This window comes from Antechinus flavipes, chromosome 1 (assembly GCF_016432865.1).
Source record: "Antechinus flavipes isolate AdamAnt ecotype Samford, QLD, Australia chromosome 1, AdamAnt_v2, whole genome shotgun sequence".
Taxonomy (NCBI): Eukaryota; Metazoa; Chordata; class Mammalia; order Dasyuromorphia; family Dasyuridae; genus Antechinus; species Antechinus flavipes.
In genome coordinates this window covers 328,530,038-328,550,197 of record NC_067398.1, presented here as the reverse complement: position 1 = coordinate 328,550,197, position 20,160 = coordinate 328,530,038, and the positions used below count along the sequence as shown (strand labels likewise).

At 32.8% G+C, this 20,160-nt stretch overlaps 2 protein-coding genes across 2 annotated transcripts; both read left to right on the top strand.

The window, feature by feature from the left end:
- Positions 1-2,301: 2,301 nt before the first annotated feature.
- LOC127558089 (olfactory receptor 13C2-like) lies at positions 2,302-3,258 on the top strand. The gene has a single exon (XM_051991351.1). It carries the CDS (start codon positions 2,302-2,304, stop codon positions 3,256-3,258), a length of 957 nt encoding a protein of 318 aa, XP_051847311.1.
- A 10,929-nt stretch (positions 3,259-14,187) lies between these two features.
- LOC127557986 (olfactory receptor 13C4-like) lies at positions 14,188-15,126 on the top strand. Its single transcript, XM_051991254.1, has one exon. It carries the CDS (start codon positions 14,188-14,190, stop codon positions 15,124-15,126), a length of 939 nt encoding a protein of 312 aa, XP_051847214.1.
- Positions 15,127-20,160: the final 5,034 nt, after the last annotated feature.

Here is a 20,160-nt window from a genome sequence, read left to right as displayed (position 1 = left end):
CATTCCTGACAATATCTTCCCATAAATTCACCACGAGAAATTCACTTTACTTTCTTGGTGATCTTCTTGGTGTTCTTTTGACAGGCTATAGATACCACTGGAAATGTGAACTGTACACTAGCTATGTCTTGCTTTCTAGAAATAATAAATATATTAACTATCTGAGCATTAGCTTACCTCTACATATGTATAATTTTATAACAATACATAAAATTTTGCTTGTAGAAAAAGCATGATCTTAATAATAGGAAATTGAATATTCATGAGTGGATTAGAAAAAATTATCATTATTATTAAATTAATTTATTGATATATTTAATAGCAATCAAAATGCTATTAATTCTTTGCAGAATTAGATTAACTGGTAGAATTTATAGTTTTAAAAATTGTGAACAATATTAAGGGTTAGTTGACTCATCCAGGATTCCACTTGCCTCTCATGAAAAATATAAAAGTTTTTGTAAAATATGGAAAATTAAAACCACAGAAAGAATTCATTATATCATAAATTGATTGGGAAAGCTTGATAACAATATGGGAAAAATAAATTTAGATTCTTTCTCTATAAAGTTATCAAGCTTTCCCAATCAATTTATATAAGAAATTGATATAAAAATTTAATTTGAGTCATTAAATTAGACCTTAGTATATATAAGAACTTTTAAAAATAAGGAAAATGGAATATATTTATTTCAGCATATATGTTGTGCCAACAAAAACATATAATTATTCTAAAAATAAGCATAATGCATGGAGTAATTAGAGCAAATACAACAAATAGTTAAATAATAAATATGATGAAGCATAAATAAATAAAACAACATCTAAATTTCATAAGAAGTCAGGTCACACCAGTCCAAGACTGTGTACAAAATCTATAGACAATCTACAAAAGAGGAAATAAATATCATAAACAATCATTTCAAAATACATTTGAATTTACTAATCATCACAAAAACACAAATGGGTTTTGTATTTTGGTGGGTTTTTTTTTTTTGAGGTGTTATCTCATACTTCTGGTCAGATTGGCAAAGGTGCCAAAACACTGCTAGCAGGGATACTGAGAAAGTTATAAATTAATGGAATTTCAAGTTGAATATACAAAAAATATGGCTGAAATCATATTGCCTCTCATTCAGTAATCCCATTATCAAGACTGTATGATGAACACCAGGATAACTTTAAAGTCATTTTTATAAAGCTAACAGCATTATTTATAATCACAAAAAATGAATAACTATCTAAATTAGTCAATTAGCAAATGGCTAAATAAATAATGGTGAATGAATATTCTTTGAGGGAAACTCAGCTGAAGATTTTATCAGGAGAAAAATAGAGAAGATTGGATGGCTCTATAGTGAAAGTATGAGATGATGCATCCATATTTCTAGTGCTCCACTGTTATTCTCAAGATGTTGAAAGCAAGTAATGAGGACTTTCAGCATGCTGGAAAACACTAGTAGGGTAAAGCTACAGGAAAATAGAGACAAGGTTCTCACAAGACGTTCAAGATGAATGTGTTGCCATCTCAGAACACCGTTATTAGAAGTAGTACCCAAATTAATGAGATCCCAGATCCATTTAAGTTTTGAGTTATACCAATATAATAAAGTATTTGGCTATAATCAAGTTCTGAGGACTATCTACTGCTAAGTTATAGAGAGATTATAATTTCTATATGTGGAGGGAATATGTACGCAGGAAAAATCATGATTCCAAGTGTCCAAGTATAATAGTAGACCAGTTAGTGAATATGATAAATATTTGATATATTAAGAAACTTGAAAAGATAAATAATTCAAAACAAAGTGGAATTGGTAATTATTTAGTTTCTATGTAGGTTGGTTTCCTCATCTATAAAATGAGTGTGTTGGACTATATTTTTTTCAAGACACCTTCCAACTCTTATGGCTAAGATGTTAATAATAAATGAGAAAGTGCAATGCTTTTGTTTGCAAAGATTCTCCCTCTCCTTATGACTAATCCAGCCACGAAATCATCAAAGAGAAGCCAGGGAAGAATATTATTATTTGGGACAGATGCTTCTGAGTACAATATTTCCCTTATAATGATTTACCTTTGGCCCATGTATAGAAGCTGATAAAAGTTCAAGGTCCAGTTCAAGGCTGACATTGTAGTTCAGTTTTACACACAGTTTAAAAATTCAAATATAATTAGTGATGTTTACCATCTTCATCACTGATTCTCTAAGTAGATAAATGACACACTGATGTGGTTGAGCAGTGATTGCTTTGAATGTAAAATCATTTGTTCTGTGTTCTTTGAATTTCTACAGGTAAAATGGAAAAGATAAACGAAACGACTGTGACAGAATTCTTCCTAAAAGGACTTTCTGGCTATCCCAAACTTGAGATCATTTTCTTTGTGGTGATCCTGGTAATGTATGTGGTCATTCTTCTAGGCAATGGCATCCTCATTGTAATCAGTATCCTGGACCCTCACCTCCATACTCCCATGTATTTCTTCCTCAGTAACCTCTCTTTCTTGGACATCTGCTACACATCTACCTCTATTCCTCCTACACTGGTGAGCTTCTTATCTCAAAGAAAAACCATTTCCTTTTCCGGGTGTGTAGTTCAGATGTTCCTTGGTTTGGCCATGGGGACCACAGAATGTGTACTCCTGGCCATGATGGCCTTTGACCGCTATGTGGCCATTTGCAACCCCTTGAGATATTCCATCATCATGAACAAGATTGTGTATGTGCAAATGGCAGCTGGTTCCTGGGTAGCAGGGGGTGTCAACTCATTGGTGCAAACAATTCTTGTGGTCCAGTTGCCTTTCTGTAGGAATAATGTCATCAATCATTTCAGTTGTGAAATCCTGGCAGTCATGAAACTGGCCTGTGCTGACATTTCTGGTAATGAATTTATCATGTTAATAGCCACTACAGTATTCACATTAACCCCATTGTTACTGATTGTTGTCTCTTACACTTTAATCATCTCCAGCATCCTAAAGATTCACTCGGCTGAAGGGAGAAGTAAAGCCTTTTCTACCTGCTCAGCCCATCTAACTGTGGTCATTATATTCTATGGGACCATCCTGTTTATGTATATGAAGCCCAAATCCAAAATATCTCCTAATTCAGATAAATTGCAAGCTACAGACAAACTCATTTCCATGTTCTATGGGGTAATGACTCCCATGATGAATCCTTTAATTTATAGTCTCAGAAATAAGGATGTAAAAGAAGCAGTTAAACAACTGTTAGGCAGGAAAGCTTTTAGCAAATAAATGTGCAGCCCTTTATACTTTAGCCCAATGAGTGATAGGGATTTGTAGAAGAACATCAAGAAGCCTACTTAATGCATGAGTTCCACCAATAAATCACAATGTAAACTCACTATCTTATGAGCTCTAAATTTTACACTGCTGATATAAAACAAAAATAAAACATTTTTCCTCTCAAAGAGCTTCAGTTCTATTGTGAGAGATAGGATGCATTCCAATAAATACATACCAAATACATATAAATGACTTTTTTTTGAGAGGGATTCATGAGTAGCTCAAGGTAAGTAAGAAGGAAAGATCTCATATAAAAATGATATTTGAGCTGAGCTTTGAAGAAAGTAGGGAGTCCAAGAATCTGATATAACATATGATTTCTAGGCATGAGGAGACTGGGTAACCTCATTGAATCAGAAGAAAGAACAGTTAAAAGATCAATTTATGATAATAAGAAAGATGGAAAAGTAATTTGGAATCATTTTAAGGGGTTTTATTTCAAAGAAGGAATATTTATTGATTTTAGAAGGAATAAAATATTATTGGAATTTAGATATGTGGAAGTATGAGAGTAATGTGACCAGATATATGTACCTGGAATATTATTTTGATTATTGTGTGGAAAACTGTAAAGAATGGAAAATGATGGAGAGGTTCTTGTTCAGACAGTACTCTGACTTTTCCTTGTTTTTGTATCCTGGTCATTGTAAAGTTCAATTAACTATGCTGTATGCAACAACCTTCCTCCCACCCTACTTTTTAAAAATAAATTGCATTGTCAAATTTCTCTCCCTGATGATATAAATACTAGTAGACCCAGTTAAAGTATCAAAGAATCATAAACCTTCTTAGAAGCCATTGACCTTCTGTTGAAAGAATCTTTGATTTAGAATTGTGAGATTTTATTTTAATCCTGCCTCTTCCAAAGGTTAGTCTTCATCATTTTGAGTCTCAGTTGCCTCAGGAAATTCAGAAAATTACCATTTAGTTGGAAAGATGAAATATTGACCAAAAAAAATATTCGTAAGTATTAGCTCAGAAGTTAAGGACTAAAGAACTCAGAGGAAGGATCATTCTCTGTGGACTGGAACACTTGCAGAACTGTTCTAGAGTAGTAAAGAATAGAAGAGAATATTGGATTGTAGTTTTAAGTGAACTTTGAAGGAATGTAACAATAACAAAATATGTCACAACTTTTACAGACAACAAAACCAACATTAAACTAATAATTAGTGATAACCAATTAAGTATCCAAATCATCCTTCAATCTATGATTAAGCCTTGGGGTAGTGGCAAATTAAGGAAATGATAGCCAAGGTAAAATACAACAGAGATTTTGTGGATCCCAAAATACTTATGCTGGTTGTGGAGACCTGATTGGTACTCTGAAAGCTGGTGGCTTAGGCTCTGGAAATGTCAGTGATTGTGTCAGCACCCTAGTGAATGTCATATAACTATGCTAAGACTCACAGAAACAGATAGGAGAGTGCCATAGGTATATATATATATATATATATATATATATATATATATATATATATATATATATATATTATATATATATGTCTTGGTGATTAACTTAACATAAAGGATAGCAGAGAAAGCAATGCTTTTTTGAGTCTGATACTGTAAGAAGATAAAACAAAGTAATTCAGAAATTCTAATAATCTACCTGCTAAAAATGTTTCAGCAGTAAGTGCTGAACTCTAAAGTGGCTAAGAATAGACATATAAATACATTTATTATATTCCTGCTATTCAGTTGTTTTCATTTGTGTCTGGCTCTTCATGATGCCACAATATATGTTTTAATTAATTTTTAAAATATTTTCATCCTCTCACCTCCTCCAAGCAGGCTATAGTTAAGCACAGGCACATTTATCTGTATCTATATCTTCACAAACAAACATAAATTTACAAGCATTTTTTTCTAATGAATTCTACTTTTGATTCTTGTTTACTGTTTGCATATATATCTTATTTCCTAACTGCTAACTCTTTTACTTTAATTCCATTCCTAAATTTGCCTTGCTATTACTTAATCTCCACCATCTCTCCCCCCACATTTTTCTCCCTATTTAGTCCTTTCTCATTAACCTACACATCTTTGTCTCACTACTATAAATCTATATACCCTTCTAAACTGTTCCCTTTATTTCATTATAGATTTTGGAGGGTGCTATATCCTTCATAGTATATACACATATTGTTTTTCATTTAACCCATTCCCAATGTCAGTAGGTTTTCCTTTCCTTTCCCCTTTAATGCCTCTGTATCAATTCTGCCTTTGCACCTTATCATATACATAATTACATAAATATATTACCTTTTTTCAGACAGTTTTGCTTATTAGAATCAGATCATACTCAGTTTTACTCCAATTTTTCTTTTCTGTATCCAAATACTGATGTTGATTTTAAACATATGATATATATTTCCATGTAAAACACAATTTGTCCTTGTTGAATCCCTTGAAATTAATTTTTGATGTTGGCTCTTTTATGTTAAATTTTTTTTGAGCTCAGGTTTGATTGAAAAAGAGCTCTGAAAATCTGCAAGTCTTTTGAATGTTCATTTTTATTCAATATTATGCTTAGTTTCACTGGATGTGATATTTTTGGCTGAAGGTCTAGTTCTTCTGATTATTGATATGTATTATTTCAGGACCCTTAGAATCATAATTCTAAGTATGATTCCAGCATATTTGAATTTTTTTTTATTGTTGTTCCTTTGTTTCTTGTAGAATTTTTCTTTGATCTGTGGGCTTTGAAATTTAGCCATTAACATTCCTATGTGTTTTCTACATAGGCTCTGTTTGAGGTGGTGATCCATGGGCTTGTTTTTTTTTTTTTTTTAATCCCACTATCCTGATGTCCATCCAGGACAATTTTCTTTGGTTATGTCTTGAATTATTGCATCAAGGTTCTTTTTTTGGTCATAACTTTTAGGTAGTCCAATTATTTTTTATTTTCTTTTCTTAATCTGTACTCCAGATTTGTTGTTTTTCTTATAAGATGTTTCACATACTTCTATTTTTTCACTCTTTGTATTTTATTTTGTTATTTCTTGTTCTCTTATAGCTTCACTGCCCCCTCTCCCCAATTCTAATTTTTAAAGAATTTTTCCTTATTTAAGGCTGTATCTCCTTTTCTAGTTGATTAATTTTTTTTCACAATCTTTTTGTTTTTTTTTTTTTGATAATTCTTTCCTCTCTCCACCAATCTCATTTGATTTGTAAAGTATTTTTAAGTTTTTCTATAATTTTTTCTGGGCAGTTAGCCTTTATCATTATACTTTGGGATAGAAGAGTTTTTTTTTTTTTTTTTTTAACTTCACTATCCTCCTCTGAAGATGAGCTGCAGTCTTCCCTATTGTTATATTAAGTATTTATGGGTTGGTTATTTTCTCTTTGCCTGTTCATTGTTTTAAAATGATAACTTTTGGTATAAGCACCTCTAATCCTGGGGGTAGGGAAATTGATACCTCTAGCTTAACTTTAGCTCTCCCTTCTGACTTGGAACCCCAAACTAAAAGCTCCACCCTCCTACAAATACTCACAGGTAGCAGCATCTTTGCTTCACTGCCTTTGTATTCACCAAATGTGCTATTTCCTTCTCAGTCAGAGTCATGTCTCTGTAGCACAGCTGGGCTTGTCATTCCTAATCAGCAGATGTTTTCTCATCTCAGATTCCTCTTTGCTCCCATCATAGGACGTCAAAATTCCTGTGGTTGGAGTTGAAGATCCCTCTGAACCTAGCATCTCCTCACTTCCTGTTTCTGGAGAGCTAGTTTGGAGGTATTTATATTTCACACCAGTTAAATCCAGGTTTGGGGGTCTTTTTGTGGTCTTCTCAGCTTGTTCCTGGAGAAGCCCTCTTTTGCCCCAAGTCTTATTTGTTTTCACTAGTCTATGTTCACCCTGAGGCATAATTTTGTTTTGTTTGTGGGTGAAATTCAGAGAGCTTGAAATTTTCTGACATATTCTGCCATCTTCCTAGTTTTTTCCCTGCCATTTTCTTATTAAGCTCGTTTTACAGATGAGGAAATTGAGGCAAATGGGATCACACAGTTAGTAAATGACTTGCCCAAGATCCCAGAATCAATGTCTGAGTCAGATTTGAATTTAGGAAGATAAATCTTTTGAATTCCATCCTTGGCATTATCCATTGTGGACCTAGTTGCATTGTATACAACTACTACACCTTCTTGAAATTGGCAACAGATTTCTCAAATTGTAGGAGAGGTCTTTATATTGTCAGTTTTATCAATTTCCTCAATTCCAAAGAAAACAACAATGTCAGTGTCATATTAAAAAACAACAACCTAAAAACTAATCAAGAAACAAAAAAAAATCATAGAATAATTCTTGTTCTTAAGCAGTCCAAGAGAAGTTTTTTGAAAGAATACAAATGACAAAAATACATTTAGTCATTTGGAGATACTAGAAAGAGAGTAGCTCCCTATTTTAGGGATTGAAGAAAGCTTCTATGTTCCCTCAAGAAGAATGACTTCTTTTAGAAATCATGTTGCATGTGGACTAATTTTTCATTTATAATTTTTCATTTTTGTAAAATTTTTGTAATTATCATCACTATATAAGCCTATTAGTCAAGTAAGGGTGCAAAGATGTTTAATTTCAAGGACAATTGAGAATGAACTGCCTTTTTACTTTGTATTAAGTGGAGGGGAATTTCCAAGATGGAAAAGAGAGGAGTTACAGAGACTTCTTGCTCTTTGCCTTCATAATTAAGTCATTAATGCAAACTCTAGATATTATATCTGATAATGAAATAGCATACAATTAAATTATTTTGCTAAGATCATGGGCATATCAGACAATCATACTGAACAATGGGTAAGTTATCTTGTCAAAGCTTGGACCTAAGAGTTGAAAATGTTATCTCCCTCCTTTTTCACAAACTGAGATTTGTTGAAGACCTTAGCTGTAAAAGGCCAAAAGTCTCCATTTCATTCAGGGTCATCTCCAGTTGTCTTGATTTATATCTGGAACCAGATAGAACTGGAGAGGAAAGTGAGACAGGTGACTTTGTAAAGCCTTTCCTTACTTATATCCAATTCACTTGTATGTCATATCATCTCCTTCCTGATGTAATGGTCCTCTTTCAGAATGAAGGACAAACAACAACCTTCCATGGTTGTGGATATGTAAATACTGTCAGAATCAATGGATATATTGTTTGTTTTACTGAACTATTCTTTCTTCTTTTTTTGAAATAAATTCTTTGTTACAAGAGATTGTGTGCTAAGAAGGGAAGAAGGTAAAAACATGTTTAGAGTAGAAGTAAGGCAAAAAACAAACATTCAGTATTTTGATTAAATTTAATTTAAACACTTTACTTTAAATGTCTAAGTAAAATAGTCTAAATACAATCTAAGTCCAAAGTCTAAGTGCAAAACAAGAGGAATTTTTGGGAATGGGAAATCTTTCCAACTAAATCATAAATTTCTTGAGGACAAAGATCTCATTTTCTTATTTTTAAATTACTCCTTGATACTTAATATTTGCATTATCATCTAGCATTGTATTTTTTTAAATAGAGATGGGAATTGGCCCTGTTTATTTCTTTGCTATATATGATGCTGCAGTGAGGAAACTACCCAAGTAGTTTGACATGTTCTCTGCAACTTAGTCTTAGAAAGTTGTCTGGAGCAATGAGAAGCAAAATAAATTATCAGATGTCACAAAGAATCTGTCAAAGGTGGGACTTCATTTTTTTTCTTCCCAGCTATCTTTGCATTAGACTATGAGGCATCTGATTGTTTAAGAATATTTGTTTGATTTAATTGAACTCATATAAACTATATTGTTGCCTAGACTGAAGATTCAAACAGGTTTGTTTAAAACAATATGATGTAACAAATTCCTAGTAATTGGGCTTTGGGGGCACTCTTCATGAAGTATCCGAAAGTTTCCCCTTTCTCCATATTTCCAAGTCAGAACTTTAAATTGCTTCAGGGAGAAAATAATCCCTAAGAAGAAGAGATTTAATTTGCCTTCTAAAGCCTGTGACTGATTCTTTAGAGATGGGGGGGGGGCTTCTACTTTGGGGTCAGGGCAATGGTACTGATTGTTTTCCTTGGCCAAATGAAATTGAGTAAACCCTTGAAAAATTCTTGAAATAGACTAATCTAGTTTTCCTCCTGTGTTCCCCATTCCCATATTTGTAATAAGTTTAATCATTTACATATGTGGACTTTGAAAATTACACCTAATACTTATGACTGAAGTGTAAATTCTGAAGTGACATATCTCCCCATTAGCAAGGAATTTTGGAAACCCATCATCACATTGAGGAGCTTCCTAAAGAAGGAAGCAATCAGTTGATTTAGAAAGGAAATCAAGGCAAAGCAATCTGGAGTGTGTGGAAGACTAAGAGGACAGACAACCTCCCAACTAGAGGTAAATGGATGTTAAGACTAAAGACATAATGATCATTCAAAGCTAAGCAAGGCTCAGCTTCACAAGATTAGATTAGGTTAAGCAATCATTTTGGGATATGGGATTTTGGGGACACAAATGTGGATTCTATATTAGATCATCTGAGAGAGAAAAGAAGGAGAAAGCAAGAAAACTTTTAAAAAGTGAAAATTATATAAAAAGAAAAAAGAAAATACTAAATCAACAGAAATGAAGAACTAGTTTTCTGATTTATACCAACAGGTATAACATGCCCAGTTGAGGACTAGTAATCTTATTTTCACAGAGCATGAAGCACATGGTGAATTTTATGGAAACATTAGCTCAGTTGTACAATGTTTGCCTTCTCCCATAGCAGGTATTACTTATGATAAAAACCAATGTGGTCTCCATCATAGAAGAAATTGTAGAGGGGCTAGAAGAATTCTCTATAATTCAGATTATTAGAAATGAGATGAAAAAATAAATATAAATAAATGAATGCATGCATGAATGAAAATCATTTCTTAAACACTTACATGCAGAACACTGTTATGAATTGAGGATACAAAATACAAAAGCTATACAAGTCTTTGGCTTTGGCACTCATTTTCTAAGAAAGGGAAATAAGACATGTAAGAGTATTCAGTTGCAAGTCAAATGGAAAGGCCAAATGGTATTTAAGGTACAGCAGCAAAACAAATGTATTTTCTTAAAAGCCATTTCTCCAAATAAAACCATTGCTATTTCTGATATTGAACTATTTGACAGCATTGAGCACTTTGATGGAAAGAAATTAGCTTTCTTGATCTTTAGCAATTATTGCTGCAGAGGAGTGAGTGGATTATAGATATGCAGAGGCAGTTGTCAAATCTTATTCCAAGGTTTGATTCGCTTAATGTTGGTTTCCGGGACTAGGCTAGGTTGAAAACAAGGTCAGTCTTGGTTCATCTTGAAGAACCACTCCCTTACCTAAATTGTTAAACAGCAAGAGCATGTGTATGATGAGCCATGATATCTATTTTTTCCATTTTCCAGGTAGTAATGATGAATTATAAATGATTACTGCTATTTGAGTGACACTTTGAGCCCCCAGTGGAAAGAGTGGGGTAAACACACCTAGAACTTAAAAAATAATTGTGATCAGTATAAAGGTAAGTAGATCTGTAGTGTCCATCATAATTTAGACTAAGTAATGTATGGCTTCTAACTCAATGCTCCACAATAGCAAAATGAATTTTGTTGATAAGAATTCCTTGTACTGAATATCAAAATTCTGCCCTGCTGTATAAGGAGAGAATAATAGATTCAGGAGCCCTAATTCTGGGGACAATTTAGTCTGAAAGGCTAAGTGAAAGATATGAGATAATGCTAGTATTACTGTCTCTGCCCTAAGTATTATTCTTTAAACTTTTGACTTTTGAATTTTTTGTTCTAAGAAATAATACTTGTGAGCACCAAGTATCTCCTACCCAACAGGTAATGTTAATAATTAGCAGAGACAAATAACTCGGCCCTAGGATGTTTACTTATTAATACTTTTCTTCATGTTTATGACTCCAAGGGATCTATACACTGACTTTTTGTGTAGACTTGCCTTTGGTTATCTCTGGAATTGAATACTTTCCTGACTGTAATATAGCATCTGATTGCTGAGATTCCTGCCATTGTCATTGTTGTTTCAGCATGAAGAGTTGACTTGCTCCACAAATGACAGGCAGCATGCATCAAAATAGAAGCAGGACTGAAATGTATTTTGGGTTCAATAAAGGTAGTATGGAGAGCAGAGTTTTTTTTTTTTTTCAAATAAATGCTTTTAAAAAAAAATCAAGAATGGATGTCAGAATTAGAGAAAGTCATTATTGTAACTGGGACAGAAAAGAGTAGAATTAAAAAAAACCATTACACCTAGAACATGGATCTCAACATATCACTAAAGAAATTTTCAAGAATGCACACATTTTTACTTGTGAAGGAAAATGTAACTTACAAACTCAAAATGTTTATAATTATGTTTGTTTTAAAAGCTTGATGTGTAGCATATTTTTTCAGCTAGATAACTAAATGGCTTACGTATATGTTGGGTGAATTATAGTTGGGTAAATGAAAAAATAAAACTAACATCTCTAATGATAAGTTAATAAATCTAGGTTTTTGATCTAGATAAGTGATTTTAATCCTATCCTTCTGCTATTTTATGACACAGTTCTAAAAGTTCACAGAATATTATATTCCAAAGATATCACATATAATGTCATGTTACCAACAATAACAATCTTTTGAATAAGTATGAATGTCTGGCAATTTGTGAAGGAGTGCACTGCAAGTAGACATTAAGTGGGAAAAGGACCAAGACAGTATGGAAAGATGATGAATAATTACTTTATTATTATGATTGTCTGGATATCAAACTGTAAGTCAGAATGTGAGGCATTGCTTGTGACACAATGATATTCCAGGCATGGATTCTAGGATAATACAAAGTTTTCTTCTACACTTCTGCTTAAATGTTCAGAAAAGCTCTGCTTGAAGATTAAATAGGTCACTAAAACTGCTTCAGTACATGGAAGGAGACATTCCTTTTCTTCCTTCTGACAAGAAAATCTGATCAGAGTGTTTGTCTTGCTGCCAATCTCTTCAAAGTGATTAGGCATTTGGAAGATTGTAAGAATGAAACTATTGAATGTAGGTGTCTGATGAACTGAGTTTTGACCCATGTTATCTCTCAAAGATCTTCAGATAGCAAATGATAATACCTAGAGTAGTGTGAAATAGTTCAAAGTCAAAGGGATGTCAACGAGAGATATAGGGAGAGATGTCAATTGGGGAGAGTCCCTGTTATATGAAAGGAATAATGTAGAATTAATTTGGTTAAACATTTAATAAAGTCCTACTTGGTATTGCTTGGTGGCACAATGGAAGGAATCCAAGTCCAGAGTAAGAAAGAATGCTCTTTATGAATCGAATCTGACCTCAGTTATTAGCTGTGTGACCCGCAGCATCACTTAACATTGTTTTCCTTAGTTTCCTCAACTGTAAAATGGGCTGGAGAAGGAAATGGCAAACCACTCAATATCTCTGCCAAGAAAATTCCAAATAGGATCATAAAGAGTTCAATATAACTGAGAAAAGTTACTCAACAACAAAAAATCCTACCATATGTAGAACACTATACTAAGCATTAGGATAGATAGACTAAATCATAGTTCCTAATTTAAAGAAGTTATGCCTAATAAAGGGATATTAAACATACATAATTGAATATAATGCAAATATGATATCTGATAAATTTAAATGTGTATGGGAAATCAGATTGAAAGTGAATGGAGGCCATTCACAAAGATCTGTGTGACAATAACAGAAAGGGAAAAAACCTGAAAAGTCAAGTAGAATGCCATATATTGCAAGAAATCTATGATGAATTCTGATTCTAGGAATGAGCCTGGGATATCATTTATAAACATTCACACTGTTTCACTTTGTTTTGTTTTTCTGTCAAAGGAAGAGAAATCCCAACATGAGTTATTTACTATTTTAATATGATTTTGGTATAAAAATAGACAATCTTCCTTCTTATTCCCAAATCTCCTAGCATTGGACACAGAGCTTGAAAACAAATTGGGAAATTTAGGTTCAAAATATCAGGACTTGACAAAGATTATATGAGACTATATGGGGAAGACCTAAGGAGAAATAGAATTTTCTGGTTTATTCTGTGTTTCCTATTTCCTTCAGCAGAAAAAGCAGTTTTATTCATGCTCTTTTACGGTCAAATAAGTAAAATTTTCTCTGCCCCACAAGAAGACTAGGAAACCTATATCAAAGCATACCCAAGAGGGACTAGGACCATATTGAAACCAATATAGAACCCTATATAATTTTTAACCTAGTTCTATTGGAAGAAATGCTTATATGATACTTTAACATGCTAACATGTCTTGATTGACTTGATAGAATGAGTTATTTCCATATACTTGGATAGTTATACTCTACCAGATATTTGCAAAAATTTGTGCTTATAAATATTTACTCTCACTTTAGTTACATTTCCTCTCTTTCTAAATAATTGAAATGTTTAGTGAATGGATATTGAATCTGTCCCAGTATGAGATCCACCATTGTTTTTAAAGTCCCAATAATTTCTAGATCTAGAAAAGATAATGATGTCATCAAATTTCTTCACAGAACTCACTCTCTCTCTCTCTCTCCTCTCTCTCTCTCTCTTCTCTCTCTCTCTTATTTCTCTTTCTCTCTCCATCTCTCTCTCTCTCTCTCTCTCTCTCTCTCTCTCTCTCTCTCTTTGTAAAATGTTGATATATTGAAAGTGAGGGTGCTTTGGATATACTGGTCTGGAGGCTTCTGTGCAAAATTTGATTTGTTTACTGGATATTTTATATTTATAATCATGTGTTAAATATAGGATTCTCAAACGTTAAAGTCATATTTGAATTCAATGTAGTATGATAAAGATGGTGCCTTGTTTTCTTATCTGAAATATTGTAGGTAGAAGATAGAGAACAGATGGAAAGATACAATAAGACCTCTGTGACTATGTTCTTTCTTCATGGTCTTGCTGGCTATCCCATCTTTTATTTGGTTTTCTTTCTGTTATGTCTTATCATGTACATTGTAATCTTATTGGGTAACAGTTTCCTCATTACAATCAGCATCCTGGACTCTCACCTCCACACTCCTATGTATTTCTTCCTCAGTAATCTCTCTTTTTTGGACATCTGCTATACATCTTCCTCCATTCCCTTGTTGCTTGTGAACTTTCTTTCAGAGGAAAAATCTATTTCCCTCGTTGGATGTGGCCTACAAATGTTCTTTTCCTTTGCCATGGGGGCTGCAGAGTGTGTGCTCCTTTCTGTAATGGCATTTGACCGCTATGTGGCCATTTGCAATCCTCTGAGATACCCCATCATCATGAACAAAGGACTTTCTGTGAAATTGGTGACCAGTTGTTGGATGGCAGGTGGGTTGAGTTCAGTGATACACACTTCCCTAGCTATGCGTTTGACATTTTGTGGGAATATCATTGACTATCTCACATGTGAGATCCTGGCTGTGTTGAAATTGGCCTGTGAAGATATTTCCCTCAATGTGATCATAATGGTGATATCAAATATCTTTACAATAGTGATTCCTGTGATATTCATATTGATTTCCTACTTATTCATCCTTATTACCATCTTGAGAATCAATTCTGTTGAGGGAAGGAAAAAAGCCTTTTCTACTTGCTCTTCCCATCTGACTGTAGTGATCATGTTTTATGGGACCATCCTCTTTATGTATATGAAGCCCGAGTCCAAAGACTCCCATGCAACAGATGAGCTGATTGCTCTCTTCTATGCTGTGGTGATTCCTATGCTGAATCCCATCATTTACAGTCTGAGGAACAAGGATGTGAAAGCAGCTGTGATAAAGCTCACCAAAAATATCTTCTCACAGAGAACATGAAAGACTGTAATTCATCAGTCACATGAAGTGGGGGAAAATTACCTGCATTCATTCATTTTCTCTTCTGCACTGATACATCTCACCACAACTACCTATGGTAAGTTATGCAAGTTATGATTAAAACTAAGAACAAAAATGTTAGAAATTGAAAACAATTTTAGGAAAAATTTCTGAAAATCAGAGCTGCCCTCAAGTGGAATAGATTGCATTGAGAAGTAATTGATTTTACCTTTCATTGAAGACTTCCAAGCAGACTTGAGTAAGTACTTGTTGGTTCTGTTAGAGGTGCTACAGTGCAAATTCCTTTTGGGTACAGGGTATACTCAATGACTTCTGAGTTAATAATAATGACAATAAGTAGGATTTTTATATTTTTAAAAGTTTGAACAATGCTATGCACAACTTATTATATTTGATCAATCTTGTGAGGATAATGTGAGTTGTGCCTAATTGAAAAGATTTGAGAAGTTAATTATTTGCTTGGGGTCATACACTGGGTAAATGTATAAAGGAACATTCAAACTTAAGTCTTCCTGACTCTAACAACATTGTTCTGTCCACTGCAGGATGTAGCTACATGGATTCATTGCTATTTTCACATTCCATGATTTTGTGAATCTCTTTTAACTAGAGAATTCGTCTATAACTTGATCCACATTCATCTATCCAACTTTTTTCTTTCTTCTACATAACCACAAATAAGAACATTATATCTATTAGTATATTAGTTTAGTTTCATCATTAGTCTGTCTGTCTGTCTGTCTGTCTTTCTCTCTCTCTCTTTTCCAGAAAGTGATCTATGTATCTATCTATAGTTGATTTCCAATTCTGAGAATTTGTTTTTAAAGTTGCTTATCAAGGATATTTTTTTTCAGAAATTAAAATTCTGATCAGCTTTCAAGGGCAAACACATGGCTCATTTTATTTACCAACATTTCCTACTTGGTTATTTGCATTTATAACATCTTGATCAATTTCATACATGCTCATTTTCTTTCTCTTATTAGATTTTATTTAGAGTCCTTAGAAGCAGGAACCAATTCATACTATACATGTATCTTGTGTCTTCACTTCAATGTTTAAGTATATAAATTTCACTCAACAAATATTTGCTGATTCATAGGAAGTATTTAAAATTTGTTTTCCTGAATAGTTCACTCCACCTGGAAGACTACCTTCTGCATTGGCTAGGTATGTCTCACAATGAAAATGAGAACCTATAATTATTTATATAAAAAAAAGTTTGCTAAAACACTTTCAAATCCTATTGACCTGAATTCAAAGCCCAGCTCAATTTCATACATGCTCATTTTCTTTCTCTTATTAGATTTTATTTAGAGTCCTTAGAAGCAGGAACCAATTCATACTATACATGTATCTTGTGTCTTCACTTCAATGTTTAAGTATATAAATTTCACTCAACAAATATTTGCTGATTCATAGGAAGTATTTAAAATTTGTTTTCCTGAATAGTTCACTCCACCTGGAAGACTACCTTCTGCATTGGCTAGGTATGTCTCACAATGAAAATGAGAACCTATAATTATTTATATAAAAAAAAGTTTGCTAAAACACTTTCAAATCCTATTGACCTGAATTCAAAGCCCAGCTCAATTATTTACTACCTTTGTGATCTTGCCTAAGAATCTTAATCTTTCTGAGGCTTATTCTTCTAGTCTTTAAAGTAAGGATGGCAGATTAGAGGATTTCAGAAAGTCCCTTCTGAGTCTACACTTACCGTTTTATGACTCTAGGCCTTCTAACCTTCCTGTGTAGTAAATAGTCTTACATTTATCACAATTATTTCATAGAAAAGGAAATTGTTGCTTAGAAAGATAACTTTCCTCCAAATCACATTTTGTAATTTTTTGTCCAGTTGATTCAGTTGTGTCATTTTTTGGCAAGAATATTGGAGTGATTTTGCCATTTCCTTGTCCACCTCATTTTTTAGATGAGAAACTGAGCCAAATAAGATGAATTCACTCCCCTAGTGCTACACATCTAGAAAATGTCTGAGGCCACATTTAAACTCATAAATATGAGTCTTTCTGACTCCAAGTCCAATACTTGATCTTCTAATTTCTCATGTTGTACATACATATTATGCATATTTTATAAATATTTATGTATGATATACAAATGTATATATATATATATATATATACAGAAATATATATATTTCTGGCTATATTATTTGTAAAAGCAAAATAGAATGGGGAGGGTGAATCTATCTGTCTTTTAACTGGAGAATGGCTAAGCAAACTGTGATATGTATATATTTATGTAATGAAATATCATTGCATCATTAGAAAAAATTGTCTAAAGAAATTAAGGAAATATTGGAGGACTTCTGTGAACTGATGCACAATGGAAAAAACAGATACAAAAGAACAAAATACTTGGAGATAACTTGTTAAAGGCAATGATGATTGTCAGAAGGTCCCATCATACACAAAGTAGAATAAGTAAAAAAATGTAAGAATAACAAGAATGATGACAAGTATACCCTATTGTAGTAATAAAGTCAATATTCGTAGTTTCTTTGGGAAGATAGATGAGTGATGGAATCTCTAGACACATAAAGAATCATTCATTTCGGGTTGTCTGTAGTTTCATTACATTTGTTCACATGTTTGAATACTTCTACATATCTTGCAAGTTGAAAATAAAATGTACCAAAAATAACTTATATAATTTTATATGTCTTTTTAAGTTATTGTAATTTGGAATGGTTCTGTTGATAGCTATTAAGTTTTCAATACAGAATAAGCAAAAAAAAAATAGAATCAAAGAACGTTAAAACTGGAGATATTCTTTAGAGATCATCTAGTATAACTACTTTCTTCAGATGAAGAAGCAAAACTCCAAAGAGAAGAAGTAACTCATCTAAGAGAAAAAACTGGTGCTTAGTTCTTTCAGTTGTGTTCTTTATGTTCTCATTTGGAATTTTCTTGGCAAAATATGGTTTGCCATTTTCTTTGGCACAGCTACTAACTTTTTTTTTTTTTTTTTTTTGCTTTCAAAGCAAATTTATCTCCTTGTGATGAAGAAAAATCCTTTTCTACTTTAAAGTTTTTTTTTTTTTTTAATGCCATAGAGAGGCTAAGAGGCATTCCAGGATTATATATAAATTGTCAGTTTTTTATGTATGTTATAAGGACCATTGAGAAAAAAATGTTTAGTAAGGCAATAGAAAGTATTAAAACCTTGTGATCATTATTCAAATACAGAGCTACAATCACGTGCTTCCTCATTCTAAATTGCTTTTATCCATTTTCCCCCATTAGTCCTTTATAGTGAATCCACTGCTGTAAGAATGCTACAAAATAACTATCAGTTCATGTGTAATAAAAAAAAATAGAAACAGAAATAGAAAATATTTTACTTAATTAAATTTGTGATGACATAAATTAATTAATTAACCCCAAGTCTTCTCCTCTTCTGAGCTTCCCTATTATTGTGTAAGGTCCTCTTGAGAAGTTATATTACATGAATATGTACAAAATAAATCCAAGTGAATTTTGTAGGGACAGGCACCAGGAGGATCTGAAATGGATACACATGGAAGGTGGTATTTGAGCTGAGATTTAAAAAAAATCATTTACATAGCATTTACTATTAAGTAGATGTGCTTAGTGCTTTATAACTATTTTCTTGTTTAATTCTCACAACAACTCTGGGAGGTAAATGCTATTATACCATTGTATATTATGTATATATGCTATTATACCCATTGTACAGATGGGGAAAGTGAGGCAAACAAATTAAATGACTTGCCTAGGATCACATAGCTAGAAAGTGTCTGAGGCCAGATTTCAGTTCAAGTTTTCCTGACTCCAGGACCAATGCTCTATCCCCTGCTCCACCTAGTTTTGGAGGAAGCAAAAGATTCTAGGAGTTGAAGGGAAGAAGTGCATTCCAGGTCTAATTTTTTGAACTTCTACTTCAATAAAACAGAAAGCAAATGGAATTTTATGAATGAGCAAAAGTAATAAAGCCATCCTGGCTAGATCATAGAGATTGGGAATGATAATAGAATATAGTATAATCAGATTGGAAATTTTCACACCATTGTATGGTGTGAAAAATTTTAAACCTAAAACAAAACCAACAATGTATAAAAACCTCTGTAGCTGATCCTAAAAGTGATAGGGAGCCATTGATGTCTGAAGAGTAGGGAAATGACATCATTAGAATTGTAGTTTAGTAATATTGCTTTAGCATTTATGGATTTGATTGAATTGGGGAGAGTCTGAAGGTAGAAATTTCTATTAGTATATTATTATAATAGTCTCAAGAGGAGAAGAGAGCCTGAAAGGATGAGACTGGATGTGAGGATGGTGGAAGTAGAAACAATGAGATTTGTAAGTGATTTGGGGTAAGGGAGAATGAGGAGTTGAGAATAATACTAAGGTTCAGAAGTTGGATGGCTAGGCTAGAGAAGGAAGATGATAGGAATGATTTAGGCTAAAGCATGAGAAGCAATAAATCAGGAGATTCTGTAAGGATTTATTCTTTTCTCTGTGATGTGAAATTTAATGTCCTTCTGCTTTCCTTTTCTTTGTTGTTTTTTGGTTAGGGGTATATATTTGAAAGCTCCAAGACAGAAAATAAACTATGAGTACTTTGTAAAATACTATGTTAATATTATAAATATGTATTCAAATATTTTAATTTCTAATTTCCATATTTTTTGTGAATTATATCACATAGATTTTTTTTTTTAAATTCTCTAGTTCAAAGTGCTGAGAAGGCATTTGAATGGAATATAATGGATAGATTTATTTAATGGATATTTAATGGATAGAAGGTAAAATACCTTGGATTACCCAAAATTAACATTCTTTTGCACAAATAAACCCAATGCATCTAAAATTATAAGATATGTAGGTAATTGGGAAAATTATATTGCAGAAGCTCCTTTAATAAATTTATTGTTTCCAAGATATATAAGAAACTCATTCTAACATAAGAATATGATTAATTCATCCAATAGCAAATTATCAAAAGATTTGAATTGGCAGTTTTCAATGA